Source organism: Balaenoptera borealis, assembly GCF_965194805.1.
Source record: "Balaenoptera borealis genome assembly, chromosome: 17".
Lineage (NCBI taxonomy): Eukaryota > Metazoa > Chordata > Mammalia > Artiodactyla > Balaenopteridae > Balaenoptera > Balaenoptera borealis.
In genome coordinates this window covers 36,312,517-36,333,459 of record NC_138876.1, presented here as the reverse complement: position 1 = coordinate 36,333,459, position 20,943 = coordinate 36,312,517, and the positions used below count along the sequence as shown (strand labels likewise).

The 20,943-nt window shown below is 37.9% G+C and overlaps 1 protein-coding gene across 2 annotated transcripts in view; it reads right to left on the bottom strand.

Annotated features, from left to right (window-relative positions):
- RGS22 (regulator of G protein signaling 22) overlaps nt 1-20,943 on the bottom strand; it is a 174,975-nt gene that overhangs the window by 11,364 nt on the left and 142,668 nt on the right. For both annotated transcript variants that reach the window (XM_082364231.1, XM_082364230.1), the window contains one exon: nt 18,600-18,698. In XM_082364231.1, the coding sequence (XP_082220357.1) occupies nt 18,600-18,698 (99 nt within the window). The remainder of the gene's footprint in view (nt 1-18,599; nt 18,699-20,943) is intronic.

The window sequence follows — 20,943 nt, the reverse complement described above, 5'->3', positions numbered from 1 at the left end:
GTTCCGCAGCAGTGAATTCCATCATTCTGTCTTCCAGGTCACTTATCCGTTCTTCTGCCTCAGTTATTCTGCTATTGATTCCTTCTAGTGTAGTTTTCATTTCAGTTATTGTATTGGTCATCTCTGTTTGTTTGTTCTTTAATTCTTCTAGGTCTTTGTTAATCATTTCTTGCATCTTCTCAATCTTTGCCTCCATTCTTATTCCAAGGTCCTGGATCATCTTCGCTATCATTATTCTGAATCCTTTTTCTGGAAGGTTGCCTATCTCCACTTCATTTAGTTGTTTTTCTGGGGTTTTTTCTTGTTCCTTCATCTGGTACATAGCCCTCTGCCTTTTCATCTTCTCTATCTTTCTGTAACTGTGGTTTTTGGTCCACAGGCTGCAGGATTATAGTTTTTCTTGCTTCTGTTGTCTGCCCTCTGGTGGTTGAGGCTATCTAAGAGGCTTGATGGGAGCTCAAGAGATTTCTGTGCATTAATTTTGTATCCTGCTACTTTACCAAAAATTCATTGATTAGCTCTAGTAGTTTTCTGATGGCATCTTTAGGATTCTCTATGTATAGTATCTTGTCATCTGCAAACAAGTGTCAGTTTTACTTCTTCTTTTCTAATTTGTATTCCTTTTATTTCTTTTTCTTCTCTGATTGCTGTGGCTAAAACTTCCAAATCTATGTTGAATAACAGTGGCGAAAGTGGGCAACCTTATCTTGTTCCTGATCTCAGTGGAAATAGTTTCAATTATTCACCCATTGAGAACGATGCTGGCTCTTGGTTTGTCATATATGGCCTTTATTATGTTGAGGTAAGTTCCCTCTACGCCTACTTTCTGGATGGTTTTTTATCATAAATGGGTGCTGAATTTTCTCTAAAGCTTTTTCTGCATCTATTGAGATGATCATATGGTTTTCATCCTTCAGTTTGCTAATATGGTGCATCACATTGATTGATTTGTGTATATTGATGAATCCTTGCATTTCTGGGATAAACCCTGCTCGATCGTGGTGTATGATCCCTTTAATGTGCTGTTGGATTCTCTTTGCTAGTATTTTGTTGAGGATTTTTGCATGTATGTTCATCAGTGATATTGGCCTGTAGTTTTCTTTTTTGGTGAAATCTTTGTCTGGTTTTGGTATCAGGGTGATGGTGACCTAATAGAATGAGTTTCAGAGTATTCCTCCCTCTGCTATATTTTGAAAGAGTTTGAGAAGGAGAGGTGTTAGCGCTTCACTAAATGTTTGATAGAATTCGCCTGTGAAGCCATCTGGTCCTGGGTTTTTGTTTGTTGGAAGATTTTTAATCAGAGTTTCAATTTCAGTGCTTGTGATTGGTCTGTTTATATTTTCTATTTCTTCCTGGTTCAGTCTCAGAAGGCTGTGCTTTCTAAGAATTTGTCCATTTCTTCCAGGTTGTCCATTTTATTGGCATATAGTTGCTTGTAGTAATCTCTCATGATCCTTTGTATTTCTGCAGTGTCAGTTGTTACTTCTTTTTCATTTCTAATTCTATTGATTTGAGTCTTCTCCATTTTTTTCTCGATGAGTCTGGCTAATGGTTTATCAATTTTGTTTATCTTCTCAAAGAACCAGCTTTTAGTTTTATTGATCTTTGCTATTTTTTCCTTCATTTTTCATTTATTTCTGATATGATCTTTATGGTTTCTTTCCTTCTGCAAACTTTGGGGGGTTTTTGTTCTTCTTTCTCTAATCGCTTTAGGTGTAAGGTTAGGTTGTTTATTTGAGATGTTTCTTGTTTCTTAAGGTAGGATTGTATAGCTATAAACTTCCCTCTTAGAACTGCTTTTGCTGCATCCCATAGGTTTTGGGTCGTTGTGGTTTCATTGTCATTTGTTTCTAGGTATTTTTTGATTTCCTCTTTGATTTCTTCAGTGATCTCTTGGTTATTTAGTAGTGTATAGTTTAGCCTCCATGTGTTTGTATTTTTTTACAGATTTTTTCCTGTAATTGATATCTAGTCTCATAGCTTTGTGGACGGAAAAGATACTTGATATGATTTCAATTTTCTTAAATTTACCAAGGCTTGATTTGTGACCCAAGATATCTATCCTGGAGAATGTCCCATGAGCACTTGGGAAAAACAGTGTATTCTGTTGTTTTTGGATGGAACGTCCTATGAATATCAATTAAGCCCCTCTTGTTTAATGTATCATTTAAAGTTTGTGTTTCCTTATTTATTTTCATTTTGGATGATCTGTCCATTGGTGAAAGTGGGGTGTTAAAGTCCTCTACTATGATTGTGTTACTGTCGATTTCCCCTCTTATGGCTGTTAGCATTTGTCTTATGTATTGAGGTGCTCCTATGTTGGGTGCATAAATATTTACAATTGTTTTATCTTTTTCTTGGATTGATCCCGTGATCATTATGCAGTGTCCTTCTTTTCTCTTATAATAATCTTTATTTTAAAGTCGATTTGGTCTGATATGAGTATTGCCACTCAGCTTTCTTTTGATTTCCATTTGCATGGGATATCTTTCTCCATCCCCTCACTTTCAGTCTGTATGTGTCCCTAGGTCTGAGGTGGGTCTCTTGTAGACAGCATATATACGGGTCTTGTTTTTGTATCCATTCAGGCAGTCTATGTCTTTTGGTTGGAGCATTTAATCCATTTACATTTAAGGTAGTTATTGATATGTATGTTCCTATTACCATTTTCTAAATTGTTTTGGGTTTGTTATTGTAGGTCTTATCCTTTTCTTGTGTTTCCTGCCTAGAGAAGTTCCTTTAGCATTTGTTGTAAAGGTGGTTTGGTGGTGCTGAATTCTCTTAGCTTTTCCTTGTCTGTAAAGGTTTTGGTTTTCCGTCAAATCTGAATGAGATTCTTGGTGGGTCGAGTAACCTTGGTTGTAGGTTTTTCCCCTTCATCACTTTAAATATGTCCTGCCACTCCCTTCTGACTTGCAGAGTTTCTGCTGAAAGATCAGCTGTTAACCTTATGGGGATTCACTTGTATGTTATTTGTTGCTTTTTCCTTGCTCCTTTTAATATTTTTTCTTTGTATATAATTTTTGATAGTTTGATTAATATGTGTTTTGGCTTGTTTCTCCTTGGATTTATCCTGTATGGGATTCTTTGTGCTTCTTGGAGTTGATTTACTATTTCCTATTCCATATTAGGGAAGTTTTCATCTATAATCTCTTCGAATATTTTTTTTTCTTCTTCTGGGACCCCTATAATTAGAATGTTGGTGCCTTTAATGTTGTCCCAGAGGTCTCTGAGGCTGTCCTCAATTCTTTTCATTCTTTTTTCTTTATTCTGCTCTGCGGTAGTTATTTCCACTGTTTTATCTTCCAGGTCATTTATTCATTCTTCTATCTCAGTTATTCAGCTATTGATTCCTTCTAGAGAATTTTAAATTTCATTTATTGTGTTGTTCATCATTGTTTGTTTGCTCTTTAGTTCTTCTAGGTCCTTGTTAAATGTTTCTTGTATTTTCTCCACTCTATTTCCAAGATTTTGGATCATCTTTACTATCATTACTCTGAATTCTTTTTCAGGTAGACTGCCTATATCCTCTTCATTTGTTTGGTCTGGTGGGTTTTTACCCTGCTCCTTTGTCTGCTGTGTATTTCTTTGTCTTTTCATTTTGCTTAACTTACTGTGTTTGGTGCCTCCTTTTCGCAGGCTGCAGGTTCGTAGTTCCCGTTATTTTTGGTGTCTGCCCCCAGGGGTAAGGTCGGTTCAGTGGGCTCTGTAGGCTTCCTGGTGGAGGGGACTGGTGCCTGTGTTCTGGTGGATGAGGCTGGATCTTGTCTTTCTTGTGGGCAGGAACGCGTCCGGTGGTGTGTTTTGGGGTGTCTGTGAACTTATGATTTTAGGCAGCCTCTCTGCTAATGAGTGGGGTTGTGTTCCTGTCTTGCTAGTTGTTTGGCATAGGGTGTCCAGCACTATAGCTTGCTAGTTGTTGAGTGGAGCTGGGTCTTAGCATTGAGATGGAGATCTCTGTGAAAGCTTTCGCCGTTTGATATTATGTGGGGCTGGGAGGTCTCTGGTGGACCAATATCCTGAACTTGGCTCTCCCACTTCAGAGGCTCAGGCCTGACACCCGGCTGGAGAACAAAGACCCTGTCAGCCACTCGGCTCAGAAGTAAAGGGAGAAAAAAAAAGAAAGAAAGAAAGGAAAAAATATAATAAAATAAATAATGTTATTAAAATAAAAAAATTTTTTTTAATTATTAAAAATTAAAAAGTAATTAAGAAAAAGCAGGAAGAGAACAACCAAACCAAAAAACAAATCCACCAATGATAACAAGCACTAAAAACTATACCAAAAAAAAAAGGACAGACAGACTTGTAAGACAAATGGTAAAAGCAAACCTATATAGACAAAATCACACAAAGAAACATGCACATACATACTCGCAAAAAGAGAAAAAGGAAAAAATATATATATAAAAATAAAAAAGGAAGAGAGCAACCAAATTAATAAACACATCTACCAATGATAATAAGCTCTAAATACTAAACTAAAGTAAACATAAAACCAGAAACAAATTAGATGCAGAAAGCAAACCCCAAGTCTACAGTTGCTCCCAAAGTCAACCGCCTCAATTTTGGGATGATTCGTTGTCCATTCAGGTATTCCACAGATGCAGGGTACATCAAGTTGATTGTGGAGATTTAATCCGCTGCTCCTGAGGCTGCTGCGAGAGATTTCCCTTTCTCTTCTTTGTTCGCACAGCTCCTGGGGTTCAGCTTTAGAGTTGGCCCCGGCTCTGCGTGTTGGTCGCCTGAGGGTGTCTATTCCCCACCCAGACAGGACGAGGTTAAAGGAGCGGCTGATTAGGGGGCTCTGGCTCACTCAGGCCGGGGGGAGGGAAGGTACAGAATGTGGGGTGAGCCTGTGGTGGCAGAGGCCAGTGTGATGCTGCAACAGCCTGAGGCATGCCATGTGTTGTCCCAGGGAAGTTGTCCCTGGATCACGGGACACTGGCAGTGGCGGGCTCCACAGGTTCCTGGGAGGGGTGGTGTGGATAGTGACCTGCGCTTGCACACAGGCTTCTTGGTGGCTGCAGTAGCAGCCTTAGTGTTTCATGCCCGTCTCTGGTGTCTGTGCTGATAGCCGTGGCTCGTGCCCGTCTCTGGAGATTGTTTAGGCAGTGCTCTGAATACCCTCTCTTCACGCACTCCGAAACAATGGTCCCTTGCCCCTGAGGCAGTTCCAGCCTTTTTCCTGTACTCCCTCCCGGCTAGCTGTGGTGCACAAGCCCCCTTCAGGCAGTGTTCACACAGTCAACCCGTCCTCTCTCTGGGGTCTGACCTCTGAAGCCCGAGCCTCAGCTCCCAGCCCCCACGTGCCCCAGCAAGTGAGCAGACAAGCCTCTCAGGCTGGTGAGTGCTGATTGGCACCAATCCTCTGTGCGGGAATCTCTTCGCTTTGCCCTCTGCACCCCTGTTGCTGCACTCTCCTCGTGGCTCTGAAGCTTTCCCTCCACCCATCCCTGTCTGCCAGTGAAGGGGCTTCCTACTGTGTGGAAACTTTTCCTCCTTCACAGCTCCCTCCCAGAGGAGCAGGTCCTGTCCTTATTCTTTTCTCTGTGTTTTTCCTTTTCTCTTTTGCCCTACCCAGGTACCTGGGGAGTTTCTTGCCTTTTGGGAAGTCTGCGGTCTTCTGCCAGCGTTCAGTAGGTGTTATGTAGGAGTTTTTCCACATGTAGATGTATTTTTGATGTATTTATGGGAAGGAAGGTGATCTCCACGTCTAACTCCTCTGCCATATTGAAGGTCCCTCATTGTGACTTAGATTTGCATTTTCCAATGGTTAGTGATGTTGAGCATCTTTTCATGTGCCTGTTGGCCACCTGTATGTGTTCTTTGAAAAAATGTCTATTCAGGACCTCTGTCCCATTTTTTTAAAAAATTTATTTATTTATCTATGGCTGTGTTGGGTCTTCATTTCTGTGCGAGGGCTTTCTCTAGTTGTGGCAAGTGGGGGCCACTCTTCATCGCGGTGCACGGGCCTCTCACTATCGCGGCCTCTCTTGTTGCGGAGCACAGGCTCCAGACGCGCAGGCTCAGCAATTGTGGCTCACGGGTCCAGTTGCTCCACGGCATGTGGGATCTTCCCAGACCAGGGCTCGAACCCGTGTGCCCTGCATTGGCAGGCAGATTCTCAACCATAGCACCACCAGGGAAGCCCCCTCTGTCCCATTTTTTACTTGGGTTGTTTGCTTTTTCAATATAGAGTTGTATGAGTTCTTTGTATAGTTTGGATATTAACCCTTTGGATATATTGTTTGCACATATCTTCTCCAATTCAGTAGGTGACCTTTTTGTTTTGTTGATAGTTTCCCTCACTGTGGAAAAGCTTTTTAGTTTGATGTACTGCCATTTGTTTATTTTTGCTTTTGTTTCCTTTGCCTAAGGAGACATATCCAAAAATTTTACTAAGACAGGGGGTAGAGCTCAGTGGTAGAGCATTTGACTGCAAAAATTTTACTAAGACAGATGTCAAAGAATGTACTGCTTATGTTTTCTTCTAGAAGTTTTATGGTTTCAGGTCTTATATTTAAGCCTTTAATCTATTTTGAGATTATTTATGTATATGGTGTGAGAAAGTGGTCCAGTTCGATTCTTTTGCATGTAGCTGTTCAGTTTTCCCAACAACATTTAAAAAAAAAATTTATTTATTTATTGATTTAGGCTGCACCGGGTCTTAGTCGCAGCATGCAAACTCTTAGTTGTGGCATGCGAACTCTTAGTTGTGGCATGCATGAGGGATCTAGTTCCCCAATGAGGGATTGAACGTGGGCCCCCTGCATTGGGAGCAGAGTCTTACCCACTGGACCACCAGGGAAGTCCCAGCACAATTTGCTGAAGAGGCTGTCTTTTCCACATTACATATTTTTGCCTCCTTTGTTATAGATTAATTGCCCATATCAGTGTGGAATCATTTCTGGGCTCTTTATTTGGTTCCATTAACATACGTGTCTGATTTTGTGCCAGTACCATACTGTTTTGAAAACTGTAGCTTTGTAGTATAGTTTGAAATGAGGGATGTGTGATATCTCCTGTTTTTGTTCTTTCTTAAAAGTATTTTGGCTATTCGAGGTCTTCTGTGTTTCTCACAAATCTTAGAATTATTTGTTCTATTTCTGTGATGAATGCCATTGGTATTTTGATAAGCATTGCACTGAATCTGTAGATTGCCTGGGTATGTGGTCATTTTAACAATATTAATTCTTTCAATCCATGAGCACAGTATATCTTTCCATCTGTTTGTGTCATCTTCAATTACTTTCACAGGTACCTTGTAGTTTTCTGAGTACTGATCTTTTATCTCCTTTGTTAGATTTATTCCGAGATATTTTATTCTTTTGAATGTGACTGTGAATAGGTTTTCATTTCTCTTTCTGGTAGTTTGTTGTTATTGTGCAGAAATGCAACAGATTTCTATAGATTAATTTTGTATCCTGCAACTTTACTGAGTTCACTGATGAGTTCTAGTAGTTATTTGGTGGTGTTTATAGGATTTTCTACATATAGTATCATGCCATCTATAAACAGTGACAGTTTTATTTCTTCCTTCCCAATTTGGATTCTATTTAGTTCTTTTTCTTGCCTAATTGCTGTGGCTAGGACTTCCAATACTATATTGAATAAAAGTGACCAGAGTGGATATATTTGTCTTTGTCCTGATCTCAGAGGAAATGCTTTTAGCTTTCCAACACTGAGTATGATATTAGCTGTGCACCTGTTATATATAGCCTTATTATGTTGAGATATGTTCCTTTATACCCACTTTGTTGAGTACTTTTATCGTAAATGTGAATTTTGTTAAAAGCTTTTTCTTCATCTATTGAGATGATTATATGATTTTTATTCTTCAGTTTGTTAATGTGGTGTATCACATGGATTGATTTGCAAATACTGAACCATCCTTGTATCAGTGGGGTAAATGCCACATGATCATGGTGTAAGATCCTTTTAATGTATTGTTGAATTTGGTTTCCTAATATTTTGTTGAGGATTTTCACAGCTACGCTCATCAGTAATATTGGCCTGTAATATTTTCATGTGTGATATCTTTGTCCAGTTTTGGTATCAGGGTGATGCTGGCCTCATAGATTGAGTTGGGAAGCATTCCTTCCTCTGCAATTTTTTGAAATGGTTTGAGAAGGATAGGTGTTAACTGTTCTCTAAATGTTTGATAGAATTTAAATGTGAAACCATCTGGTCCTGGAACTTTTTTTTTTTAACATCTTTATTGGAGTATAATTGCTTTACAATGGTGTGTTACTTTCTGCTTTATAACAAAGTGAATCAGTTATACATATACATATGTTCCCATATCTCTTCCCTCTTGCATCTCCCTCCCTCCCGCCCTCCCTATCCCACACCTCTAGGTGGTCACAAAGCACAGAGCTGATCTCCCTGTGCTATGCGGTTGCTTCCCACTAGCTATCTATTTTACATTTGGTAGTGTATATATGTCCATGCCACTCTATCTTTTTGTCACATCTTAACCTTCCCCCTCATATCCTCAAGTCCATTCTCTAGTAGGTCTGTGTCTTTATTCTCATCTTGCCACTAGGTTCTTCATGACCTTTTTTTTTTCCCCTTAGATCCCATATATATGTGTTAGCATACTGTATTTGATTTTCTCTTTCTGACTTACTTCACTCTGTATGACAGACTCTAACTCCATCCACCTCACTACAAATAACTCCATTTCTCCTTTCTTTTTATGGCTGAGTAATATTCCATTGTATATATGTGCCACATCTTCTTTATCCATTCATCCGATGATGGACACTTAGGTTGCTTCCATGTCCTGGCTATTGTAAATAGAGCTGCAATGAACATCTTGGTACATGACTCTTTTTGAATTATGGTTTTCTCAGGGTATATGCCCAGTAGTGGGATTGCTGGGTCATATGGTAGTTCTATTTTTAGTTTTTTAAGGAACCTCCATACTGTTCTCCATAGTGGCTGTATCAATTTACATTCCCACCAACAGTGCAAGAGGGTTCCCTTTTCTCCACACCCTCTCCAGCATTTATTGTTTCTAGATTTTTTGATGATGGCCATTCTGACTGCTGTGAGATGATATCTCATTGTAGTTTTGATTTGCATTTCTCTAATGATTAATGATGTTGAGCATTCTTTCATGTGTTTGTTGGCAATCTGTATATCTTCTTTGTAGAAATGTCGATTTAGGTCTTCTGCCCCTTTTTGGATTGGGTTGTTTGTTTTTTTGTTATTGAGCTGCATGAGCTGCTTATAAATCTTGGAGATTAATCCTTTGTCAGTTGCTTCATTTGCAAATATTTTCTCCCATTCTGAGGGTTGTCTTTTGGTCTTGTTTATGGTTTCCTTTGCTGTGCAAAAGCTTTTAAGTTTCATTAGGTCCCATTTGGTCCTGGAACTGTTTTGATTACTGAATCAACTTCTTTACTGTTAATTGGCCTGTTCATATTTCCTATATCTTTCTGATTCGGTCTTGAGAGATTGTACATTTCTAGGAATTTGTCCATTTCATGTGGGTTGTCCATTTTAATGACATATAATTGTTTGTAGTAATCTCTTATACTCCTTTGTATTTCTATGGTGCCAATGTAACTTCTCCTTTTTCATTTCTGATTTTATTGATACGAGCCCTTTCTCATTTTTTCTTGGTGAGTCTTGCTAAAGGTTTATCAATTTTGTTTATCTTTTCAAAAACCAGCATTTGGTTTCATTGATCTTTTATTTATTTTTTTGGTCTCTATCTTATTTATTTCCTCTCTGATCTTTATTATTTCCTTCCTTCTGTGACTTTGGGCTTCATTTGTTCTTCTTTATCTAATTCTGTTACATGATAGGTTAGGTTGTTTATTCGAGATTTTTCTTCTTTCTTGAGGAAGGCCTATATGGTTATAAACTTCCCTCTTAGAATTGCTTTTGCTGCATCCCATATAGTTTTAAAAAATTGAAGTATAGCTGATTTACAATGCTGTGTTAATTTCTGCTGTACAGCAAAGTGATTCAGTTATATATATATATTATACATATACACACATACATACAATCTTTTAAATATTGTTTTCCAATATGGCTTATTACAAGATATTGAACATAGTTCCCTGTGCTATACAGTAGGACCTTAGTGCTTATCCATTCTATATATACTAGTTTGCATTTGCTAGCCCCAAACTTCCACTCCATTCCTCCCCCACCCCCCCTTCCTTGGCAACCACAAGTCTGTTCTCTATGTCTGTGAGTCTGTTTCTCTTTTGTAGATAAGTTCATTTGTGTCATATTTTAGATTCCACACATAAGTGATATCATATGGTATTTGTCTTTCTTCTTCTGACTTACTTCACTTAGTATCATAATCTCTAGGTCTATCCATGTTGCTGCAAATAGCATTATTTCATTCTTTTTTATGGCTGAGTAGTATTACATTGTATATATGTACCACATCTTCTTTACTCAACTGTTGATGGACATTTAGGTTGTTTCCACGTATTGGCTATTGTAAATAGTACTGCTATGAACATAGAGGTGCATGTATCTTTTTGAATTATTGTCTGCATATATGCCCAGAGGTGGGATTGCTGGATCACATGGCAACTCTATTTTTAGTTTTTTGAGGAAACCCCATACTGTTTTCCATAGTGGTTGTACCAATTTACATTCCCCCCAACAGTGTAGGAGGGTTCCCTTTTCTCCACACCCTCTCCAGCATTTGTTATTTGTAGATTTTTTTAAATGATGGCCCTTCTGACTCGTGCGAGGTGGTACCTCATTGCAGTTTTGATTTGCATTTCTCTAATAATTAGAGATGTTGAGCATCTTTTCATGTGCCTGTTGGCCATCTGTATGTCTTCTTTGGAGAAATGTCTGTTTAGGTTTTCTGCCCATTTTTCAATTGGGTTGTTTGTTTTTTTGTTGTTGAGTTGTATGAGCTGTTTGTATATTTTAGAAGTTAAGCCTTTGTTGGTTGCATCATTTGCAAATATTTTCTCCCATTCCATAGGTTGTCTTTTCCTTTTGTTTGTGGTTTCCTTTGCCATACAAAAGCTTGTCAGTTTGATTCACTCCAATTTGTTTATTTTTGCTTTTATTTCTATTGTCTTGGGAGACTGACCTAAGAAAACATTGCTATGATTTATGTCAGAGAATGTTTTGCCTATGATCTCTTCTAGGAGTTTTATGGTGTCTTATGTTTAAGTCTTTAAGCCATTTTGAGTTTATTTTTGTGTATGGTGTGAGGGTGTGTTCTAACTTCATTGGTTCACATGTGACTGTCCAACTTTCCCAACAGCACCTGCTGAAGAGACTGTCTTTTTCCCATTGTATATCTTTGCCTCCTTTGTCAAAGATTAATTGACCATAGGTGTGTGGCTTTATTTCTGAGCTCTCTATTCTGTTCCATCCATCCATATGTCTGTTTTTGTGCCAATACCATGCTGTTTTGATTAATGTGTCTTTGCATCCCATACAGTTTTGAGTGTTGCATTTCCATTTTCATTTATCTGGAGGTATTTTCTAGTTTCCTCTTTGATTTCTTCATTGACCCATTGGTTTTTTAGTAGATTGTTGTTTAGTCTCGTTTCATAACATTTGTTGGAGAAAATGCTTGATATAATTTCTATCCTCTTAAATTTGTTGAGACTTGTTTTGTGGCCTAACATGTGATCTATCCTTGAGAATGTTCCATGTGCGCTCAAAAAGAATGTGTATTCTACTGTTTTAGGATGTAATGTCCTGTAGATATCTATTAAGTCCAACTGGTCTATTGTGTTATTTAAGACCACTTATGCCATACTGATTTTCTTTCTGGATGATCCGTCCATTGATGTAAGTGGACTACTCCTACTATTATTATATTATTATCAATTTCTCCCTTTAGGTCTGTTAATATTTGCTTTATATATTTAGGTGCTCCTGTATTGGGTGCATATATGTTAATGCATATACTGTTCTCTTCTTGTATTGATTCTTTTATCATTATATAATGCTCTTTCTTTTGTTATAGTCTTTATTTTAAAGTTTATTTTGTCTGAGTATTGTTACTGGAAATTTGTCATTTCCATTTGCATGAAATTTCTTTTTCCATACCCTCACTTTCAATCTGTGTGTCTTGAGCTCTGATATGAATCTCTTGTAAGCAACATGTAGCTGGATTTTTTTTTTAATCCAATCAGCCACCCTATGACTTTTCATTGGAGTATCTAGTCCATTGACATTTAAAGTGATTATTGATAAGTATGTACTTATTTTGTTACTTGTTTTCTGATTGTTTCTATAGTTCTTATCTTTTCATTCTTCTTCTTTTAGTTTATTATCTTGTGGTTTGATGATTTTCTTTAGTGGTATGCTTGTGTTCCTTTCTCTCCAATTTCTGTGTATCAATTGTGGGTTTTTGATTTGTGGTTTTAATGGGGTTCATATATGTTGATGTAAAACTATATCTATTTGTTTTAAACTGATAGTCATTTAAGTTCAAAAATATTCTAAAAGCTCTACATTTTTTACTCCCCTCCCCCACGTTTTGTGTTTTTGATTTCATATTTAACATCTTCATGATTATCCCATTTATTTAGTTATAGTTGATTTTACAAGTTTTGTCTTTTAATATTCATACTAGCTTATTTAGGTGGTTGATCCACAGCCATTACTATATATTTGACTTTATTAGTGGGATTTTTCCTTTTCTATAAACTCTTCTTGTTGTAGCCTTTTATTTCCTCTTAGAGAAGACCCTTAAACACTCCTTTTAGGGCCAGTTTCGTATGGAGAAACTCTTTCAGTTTTTGTTTGTTTGATAAGTTCTTTATCTCTCCTTCAGTTCTGAATGATAAACTTTCTGGGCAGATTATCCCAGGTTGTAGGTGTTTCCCTTTCAGCACTTTAAATATATCATGTATTTTCCTTTTGGCCAGCAAACTTCCTGCAGAAAAATTAGTTGATTGCCTTATGGGGTTGTATGTGACGTTTTTTTCTCTTGCTGCCTTTAAAATTTTCTCCTTATCGTTAACTTTTGCCAATTTAATTATGATGTCTTGGTGTGGGTCTCTTGGGGTTCATCTTGTTTGGGACCCTCTGTGTTTCCTATATCTGTATACCTATTTCATTCTTCAGGTTTGGGAAATTTTGAGCCATAATTTCATGAAACACATTTTCAATCCCTTTCTCTCTTCTCGTTTTGGGACCCATATAATGTGAATGTTAGTACACTTGATGTTGTCTTAGAGGTCCCTTAAACTGTCCTCATTTAAAAATTGTGGTTTTCTTTTTCTTGTTCTTATTGGGTGATTTTCATTTTTCTCTCTTCCAGGTCACTTATGCATTCTTTTGTATCACATAGTCTCCTGTTAATCACTTCTAGTGTGTTTTTCATTTTAGGCACTGTATTCTTCAGCTCTGACTGGTCCTTTTTTACATTTTCTAGTCCCTTGTTAAAATGTTCACTGTGTTTTCCATTATTTTCACAAGTTCAGTGAACATTCTTATTACTAATGCTATAAACTCTCTATGTGGTAAATTATTTATCTGTTTCATTTTTTTTTTCAGAGTTTTTTCTTGTTCTTTCATTTGAGACAAATTCCTCTGTCTTCTCATTTTAACTTTTTATATCTCTATGAAATTAGGTGAAACAGTTTACCTATCCTGGTCTTGAAGGTGTGTCCTTTTATGGGAGTGTCCCTCTGCAGTCATCATGTGCCCAGTGGTTTGGTGGGAGAGCTGGATATGAAGTGAGCACAGGTCACGTCTTCCCCCAGGTTGCTGTGGCAGCTATCACCTTTGTGGACTGCAGCCAGCACCAGGTATAAGCAAGGGCCTCTCCTATGCTCAGTGTCCATCACCACCCTATCAGGGGTGGGGGTGGGTCCAAAGTTGCTGGAGCAGAAGCACTGAGGATCAGGTCTGAGCTGGTTCCTTTCCCTCTAAGTGTGCACTCTCCTCCCTCCTGACAATGACACATTCACCTTAGAGGGAAAGAGCACCAAACAAAGAGGGGCCAGAGGAGGTTCCTAGTGCAGGCTGGGGCATGTGCTGGGATGGCCATGGGAAACTGGCCAGAGCCCTGGGTAGTTTCGATCTGCTTCCTCCACCTTGTTTTGTGAGTAAGCAAGCATGAGTGGAGTCTAGGTTTCTTACAGCCCTCGAGTAAGTCCTGCTGGTTTTCAAACCAGCTAAGGGGACTTGTCTTCCTGATGTTGGGTCTCAGAGCTGGGGTTCCCAATATGTACGTTGAACCCCTTACTCCCCAGGGAGGATCTCTGAGCCCATGATATCCCCCTCCTCTTCTGTGTCTCCTTCTAGAGGTGCAGGTCCTGACCTGATAGCTTCCCCTCACTTCCTACCTGACTCTGTAGATCTTTTCTTACAGCCTTGGTTGTAGAACTGTCTTTCTGCAAATCTAGTTTGTTCTCACAAGTAGATGTATTTTTGATGTGTTCGTGGGGGACCTGAGTTCAGCATCCTCCTACTTTGCCATCTTGATCTCCCAATCAAAAGTAATTTTTGATTGGTATGTTTTTATTGCCATTTTATTATTTGTTTTGGGGTTGTTTTGTAGTTCATTTTCTTTCCTTTCTTCTTTTGTTCTCTTCCCTTTTCATTTTATGACTACCTTAATGTTATGTTTGTATTTCTTTTTCTCTTTGAGTGTGTACCTGTTATAGATTTTTGGTTTGTGGTTACCATGAAGTTTATATATAGCAATCTCTCTCTATATATGTTTATCTTATGTTGCTGATCTCTTAAGATCAAATGCATTTTAATGACCCTTCATTTTTTACTGCTCCCTCCAAATTTACTAGTTATGACTCCATATTTTACATCATTTTGTTTTTTGTATCCCTTAACTACATATTGTGGCTATAGATGATTTTATGACTTTTATTTTTTAACTTTCCTACTAGCTTTATAAGTGGTTAATACACTACCTTTACTATATATTTCCCTTTAACAATGGTATTTTTCCTTTTGTAATTTTCACATTTCTAGCTGCGGCCTTTTCTTTTCCATGTAGAGGAGTCCCTTTAACATTTCTCGTAAGGTTGGTTTCGTGGTGCTAAACTCTTTTAACTTTTGCTTTTCTGTAAAACTTTTGATATCTCCTTCAAATCTGAATGAAAGCCTTGTTGGGTAGGTTGTAGGTTTTCCCTTTCATCACTTTAAATATATCATGCCATTCCCATCTGGCCTGTAGAGTTGCTGCTGAAAAGTCAGCTGATAGCCTAATGCGAGTTCACTTGTACATAACTTGTTGCTTTTTCCTTGATGCTTTTAATAGTCTCTTTTTATGTTTAATTTTTACCATTTTATTTTATTTTATTTTAGGTAAGAAGTGGGTTTATTTAGAGAGAAACACACTCCACAGACAGAATGTGGGCCATCGCAGAAGGTGAGAGTGGCCTTGGGAGAAACACATTCCACAGACAGAGCGCAAGCCATCTCAGAAGGTGGGAAAGGCCTAATTTTTGCCATTTTAAATAGAATGTCTTGTTACAGTCCTCTTTGATTTGATCCTGTTTGGGACTCTCTGTGCTTCCCAGACCTGGATGTCTGTTTCCTTTCCCAGGTTGGGAAATTTTCAGCTATTATGTGTTCAAATAAGTTCTCCACCCCTTTCTCTCTCTTTCTTCTCCTTCTGGGACCCCTATAATGTGAATGTTAGTGTGGTTGATGTTGTCCCAGAAGTTTCTTAAACTGTCCTCATTAACACATTTTTTTTCTTTTTTCTTTTCCACTTCAGTGATTTCCACTATTCTGTCTTTCAGTTCACTGATCTGTTCCTCTGTATCATTTTGTTGATTTCTTCTAGAGTATTTTTAATTTCAGTTATTGCATTCTTCAGCTCTGTTTGGTTCATCTTTATATTTTCTAACTCTGTTAAAAACTTCTAACTCTGTTCATCCGTTCTTCTCCCAAGTTCTTTGAGCATCTTCATGATCATTATCTTAAACTCTTTATTGAGTAGATTGCTTATCTCCACTAGTTCTTCTTCTGGAGTTTTATCTTATTCCTCTGTTTGGAACATATTTCTTTGTCACCTCATTTTGCCTATTCAGTTTTATTTCTATGCATTTTGTAGGTTGGTTATGTTTCCTGATATTAGAGAAGTGGTCTTATGTAGGAAACATACTATGGGGTCAGAAGTGCACTCCTGTCTGGTCACCAGACCTATATGATTTAGGGATGCTCTCTCTGTGGACTGCCTGGGTCCTTCTGTTGTGGCAGGCTGACTGCTACAGGTGTGCTGGTAGGTGTGGCTGGCCCCGTCTGGTTGGTTGCCAGGACCTGCCTTGTGTAGGGGCTGTCAGCCACTGGTAGGGGGGCTAGGTCCTGGCACAGCTGGCTGCAAGGTCAGGGAAGTCCTGGTCTTGGTCCACCGGTTGGCAGGACTGGGTCATGAGACTGGTTTTGGAGCTAATGTAGGCTTGCTGATTGGTGGGGCTATGACCCAGGGCATCCCAGGATGGTGCTGGTCTACCAGTTGGTGGGTTAGGTCTTACAGCTGGCTGTGGGGCTGCTGTGGTCTTGGGGCTGTCTAGGCCCTTGATGTAAATTTTTAAACTCCCTGGCCCTAGGTTGGTGGGGCAGGGATGTGAGTGTTTTCGTGTACTATTTCTCAGTTAATCAATGTTGAAAAAGTTTTATAGCTTTCTTGACAGCTATTCAGTCACATTTATACATTCAATTTGACTATGAATTTAGGTGCTTAGGAAAGATCCAAGTTTTTTGGGGGGGGTAGTTATGCTTTTGGATCAATTACCATTCTTCAGTGTGCAAAATCTACCTGAAACAGATGCATATACAGAGCAGCCACACTTGCAAAATCATAGTGTATTATTATTTTACCAATTACTAGAGTAATTCAACATGTGTACCTTAATAGCAATAATAATAATAATAATTTATATTTATAAAATGCTTTTGGTTTCCAAAAGCTTTTTAGTTTCTTACAAAAGTCTTGAGATATATGACAGGATATCACCATCATAATCATCATCATCATCATCATCATCATTCCTTTCTCTCTCTTTCTCTTTAACAGATAAGGAAACAGGCTCAAAGGAGAAGTGATTTTTTTTTTAGGCTTCAAAGTAATACTGACTTGTAAGTGACAGAGTAAAAATTAGAAGCCTAGTATCTCTAATTCCACATCTCCTCCCTTTATTTTTACACAGTGTTTCTGAAACTTAATGCTAGTTGTTTGCTAATAAATGTACTTCCAAATGGCATTATTAGGTATCACACACTTTTAGACATGTCTTTTTCAATATACGGTTCCACAAAATTGGACATTTCTCTTAATAATAGCTTTGTAGTCTATTGGTTATCTTAGCTGGGTAGCCGAACACATTTGACATTCTCAAGTATCAAAAAGATTGTTTCTTAAGCTAGTATTACCCTATGATACAAACAATTTCAATACCGGTCTTTAAAAATGGACATAAACTTATGAAATTACTGGGACATAATATTAATGTATGTTATACATGTAAGTATAAACATAAAAACTCTACATGTGGGCTTCCCTGGTGGCGCAGTGGTTGAGAATCTGCCTGCCAATGCAGGGGACACGGGTTCGAGCCCTGGTCTGGGAAGATCCCACATGCCGCGGAGCAACTGGGCCCGTGAGCCACAATTACTGAGCCTGCGCGTCTGGAGCCTGTGCTCCGCAACAAGAGAGGCCACGATAGTGAGGGGCCCACGCACCGCGACGAGGAGTGGCCCCCGCTTGCCACAACTAGAGAAAGTCCTCGCACAGAAACGAAGACCCAACACAGCCATAAAAAAAAACTCTACATGTATTAGTTGATGATGATGTATTAGTCAATTTTATGACCACTTTAAAGATTTAAAAAACTGAAACTAGGGCTTCCCTGGTGGCGCAGTGGTTGAGAATCCGCCTGCCAATGCAGGGGACACGGGTTCGAGCCCTGGTCTGGGAAGATCCCACATGCCGCGGAGCAACTAGGCCCGTGAGCCACAATTACTGAGCCTGCGCGTCTGGAGCCTGTGCTGCACAACAAGAGAGGCCGCAATAGTGAGAGGCCCGCGCACCGCAATGAAGAGTGGCCCCCGCTCGCCGCAGCTGGAGAAAGCCCTCGCACAGAAACGAAGGCCCAACACAGTCAAAAATAAATAAATAAATTTAAAAAGTTCCTACAAATCAATAAAAAAAAAAATCAAGAGTACAATTTAAAAATGGGCAAAGGATTGAAAGAGTTCACCAAAAAGAAAATATAAATAAATAAATGTCTGTTAACCATTTAAAAAAAAACAAAAACTGAAACTAGAATGTGACATGCTTTCTTTTCTTGACCCAAGAAGATATCAACCTATATATATTCTCTTATTCTATATCATTATCTCTTTTCCAATAAGATAGTTATTTCAACTTCTGCCACTAAAATCTTCTTCATATGTATCAAGAAATCATTTCCCCTGATTATGTTGTCCAGGATCAGCTGAAATTTTAATGTTCTCTGAAGGCTAAGAAAATTCTCTTCCAATCTCTCTTGGTGATATAATTTTAGCCTCATTTTCAAACAAACACAACTTTACTACTATAAAATGACTCAGTTATTGCATTCTGCTATCCAATGTTCTACAGAAGAAGTGATATCTTTCCTGCTTACCTGTCGGCCGTATGCTTGCAGGCCTAAACCTGGGTCACTGATTAAAGTGGCTGTTTTGATAGCAGATCCTGAAGTACTTGGATATTGTTTGATTCCATCCTGTAATTATATTAAATTAAATTATTCCAAAAAAGGGGTAACACTATATTAACATAATCTTACAGTTCAGAAGTCATAACATTATATGAAAAAATATTTTGTGGTAAGCACCACACCACAAGGTTTCATCAAGTCAATGTCATGAATATGACATATTCTATTGTTATGATCTTTAATTTCTTTCATACTAATATAAAAATATTAAAAAATAAATGAGAGAAATTACAAAGTAGAATGTAATCATCACCCCCAAATTCTGGCTTCCAAGAAAAACCACTACAAACATTTTCATGAACATCCATCCAAACTTCTCAGTAGACAAATGCTTAGATATAATCTATAACTTGAATATTGATATTTTATTACCTAAATTTCATATAAATGGAATCATACTATACAAGCTCTTTTAAAATCTGCTTTTTCATGAAAAATATCATGAAAACATTTCTCTGTGAATAAAGAAAGAACAGGAATATAAGGGCAGGGTCTTTGTATCATTCACCAAGTATGCCTACTGCAGAACACAGAGTATATACTTAAATATTTGTTGGATGATGGAATGCATAAATTACATCATCATTTTCACTGGATGAATGGTCTTTTTAAAAAATTTTATTTATTTAATTTTATTTTTGGCTGTGTTGGGTCTTCATTGCTGCGCACGGGCTTTCTCCAGTTGCAGCGAGCGGGGGCTACTTTTCCTTGCTGTGAGCGGGCTTTTCATTGCGGTGGCTTCTCTTGTTGCGGAGCACGGGCTCTAGGCACGCGAGCTTCAGTAGTTGTGGCACGTGGGCTCAGTAGTTGTGGCTCTCGGGCTCTAGAGCGCAGGCTCAGTAGTTGTGGCACACGGGCTTAGTTGCTCCACAGCATGTGGGATCTTCCCGGACCAGGGCTTGAACCAGTGTCCCCTGCATTGGCAGGTGGATTCTTAAGCACTGTGCCACCAGAGAAGTCCTGAATGGTCTTATACACTCAAATATTTGTTGAATGATTAAAGAAACTACATTATCAGTTCAACAGGTGAATAATATTCTAGTAAAGGAATGTACCATAGATGATTTAACCAATACCTGAAATTTAAGTCATTTAAAATTTTTACTATTATAAACAATGCTGTATACAAACATCTTTCTGCTTTTTAAAAATTCTCTCCTTTAGAATAAATGTTTAGAAGTCTATCTGCCGGATTAAAAAGAATGAACATTTTAAACAATAAAAGTTGTCAAACTGCCCTTCAGAAACAAAGCACCATTTTACACTTTCTCCAATAACGCATGAATTTGCAGGCCTCTTCCTCATACCCTCAACCAACACTGGATATTTTCTTCTTTGCCAGTCTGCATGTCTTTGGTTACTAGTGAGGTTGAACACCTTTTAATGCTTTTAATCATTTGTATTTCTTTTGAGAATTGCCTGTTGATGCCCTTTGCCCTATTTTTTTGTTAAGAGTATTTATGATTTATTTTTATAACATATCATACACTTTATGTTTTCCCAATTTGTCTTTTAACCTTGTTTTTTGCCATTTAAAATGTAAAAATTTTTATTAATCCTTTGTTAATGAATTTGCCACTGTTCATTTTAAGTACTTGATATTAAACTACATGAAAGTTTTCCATGAGATTGTTTCTCCTGTCATAACTTTCTTCAGATTACCTAGTTTCATTTGATTCCTTTATAAGAATGAGAAATGAAGGATATAATTGATATTAGTATTTTTATTATAAAGAAGGCCAATTACTGCTACAATATTAAAAAGATAATAACTAACATTTACTGTATGACATGTATTATTCTTCACATACTATATTTAATTCTACCCTGTGATGTGAGTTCTATTACTATTTCCATTTTCCTGAAAAAAAAAAATGAGGTTTTGGGAAGTGAAGTGGTTTCCCTGAGATATTAGAACTGATCAATGATAAGGCTAGGATTCAAAACCAGGCAGTCTGACTCTAGAAACTGCACTCCTAATCACTATACTATATTGTCTCAGATCAAATGATACCTTACAATTGTATAGTGAAATACCTTACATGTTCTTTTATTCATATCATTTCAATGAATCCCTTTCAAATCATATGAGATTAATATTATCACCATTAGTTGATAGATGAATTTGAGGGTTAAGAGGGTTACGAGTCATGCCCATGGTTACCTAGGGAAATCCAATGTTTTTCATAGTGAGTGATTTTTTTCAGAGGATACATTTTTTTAAATTAATTAATTAATTTATTTTTTGGGC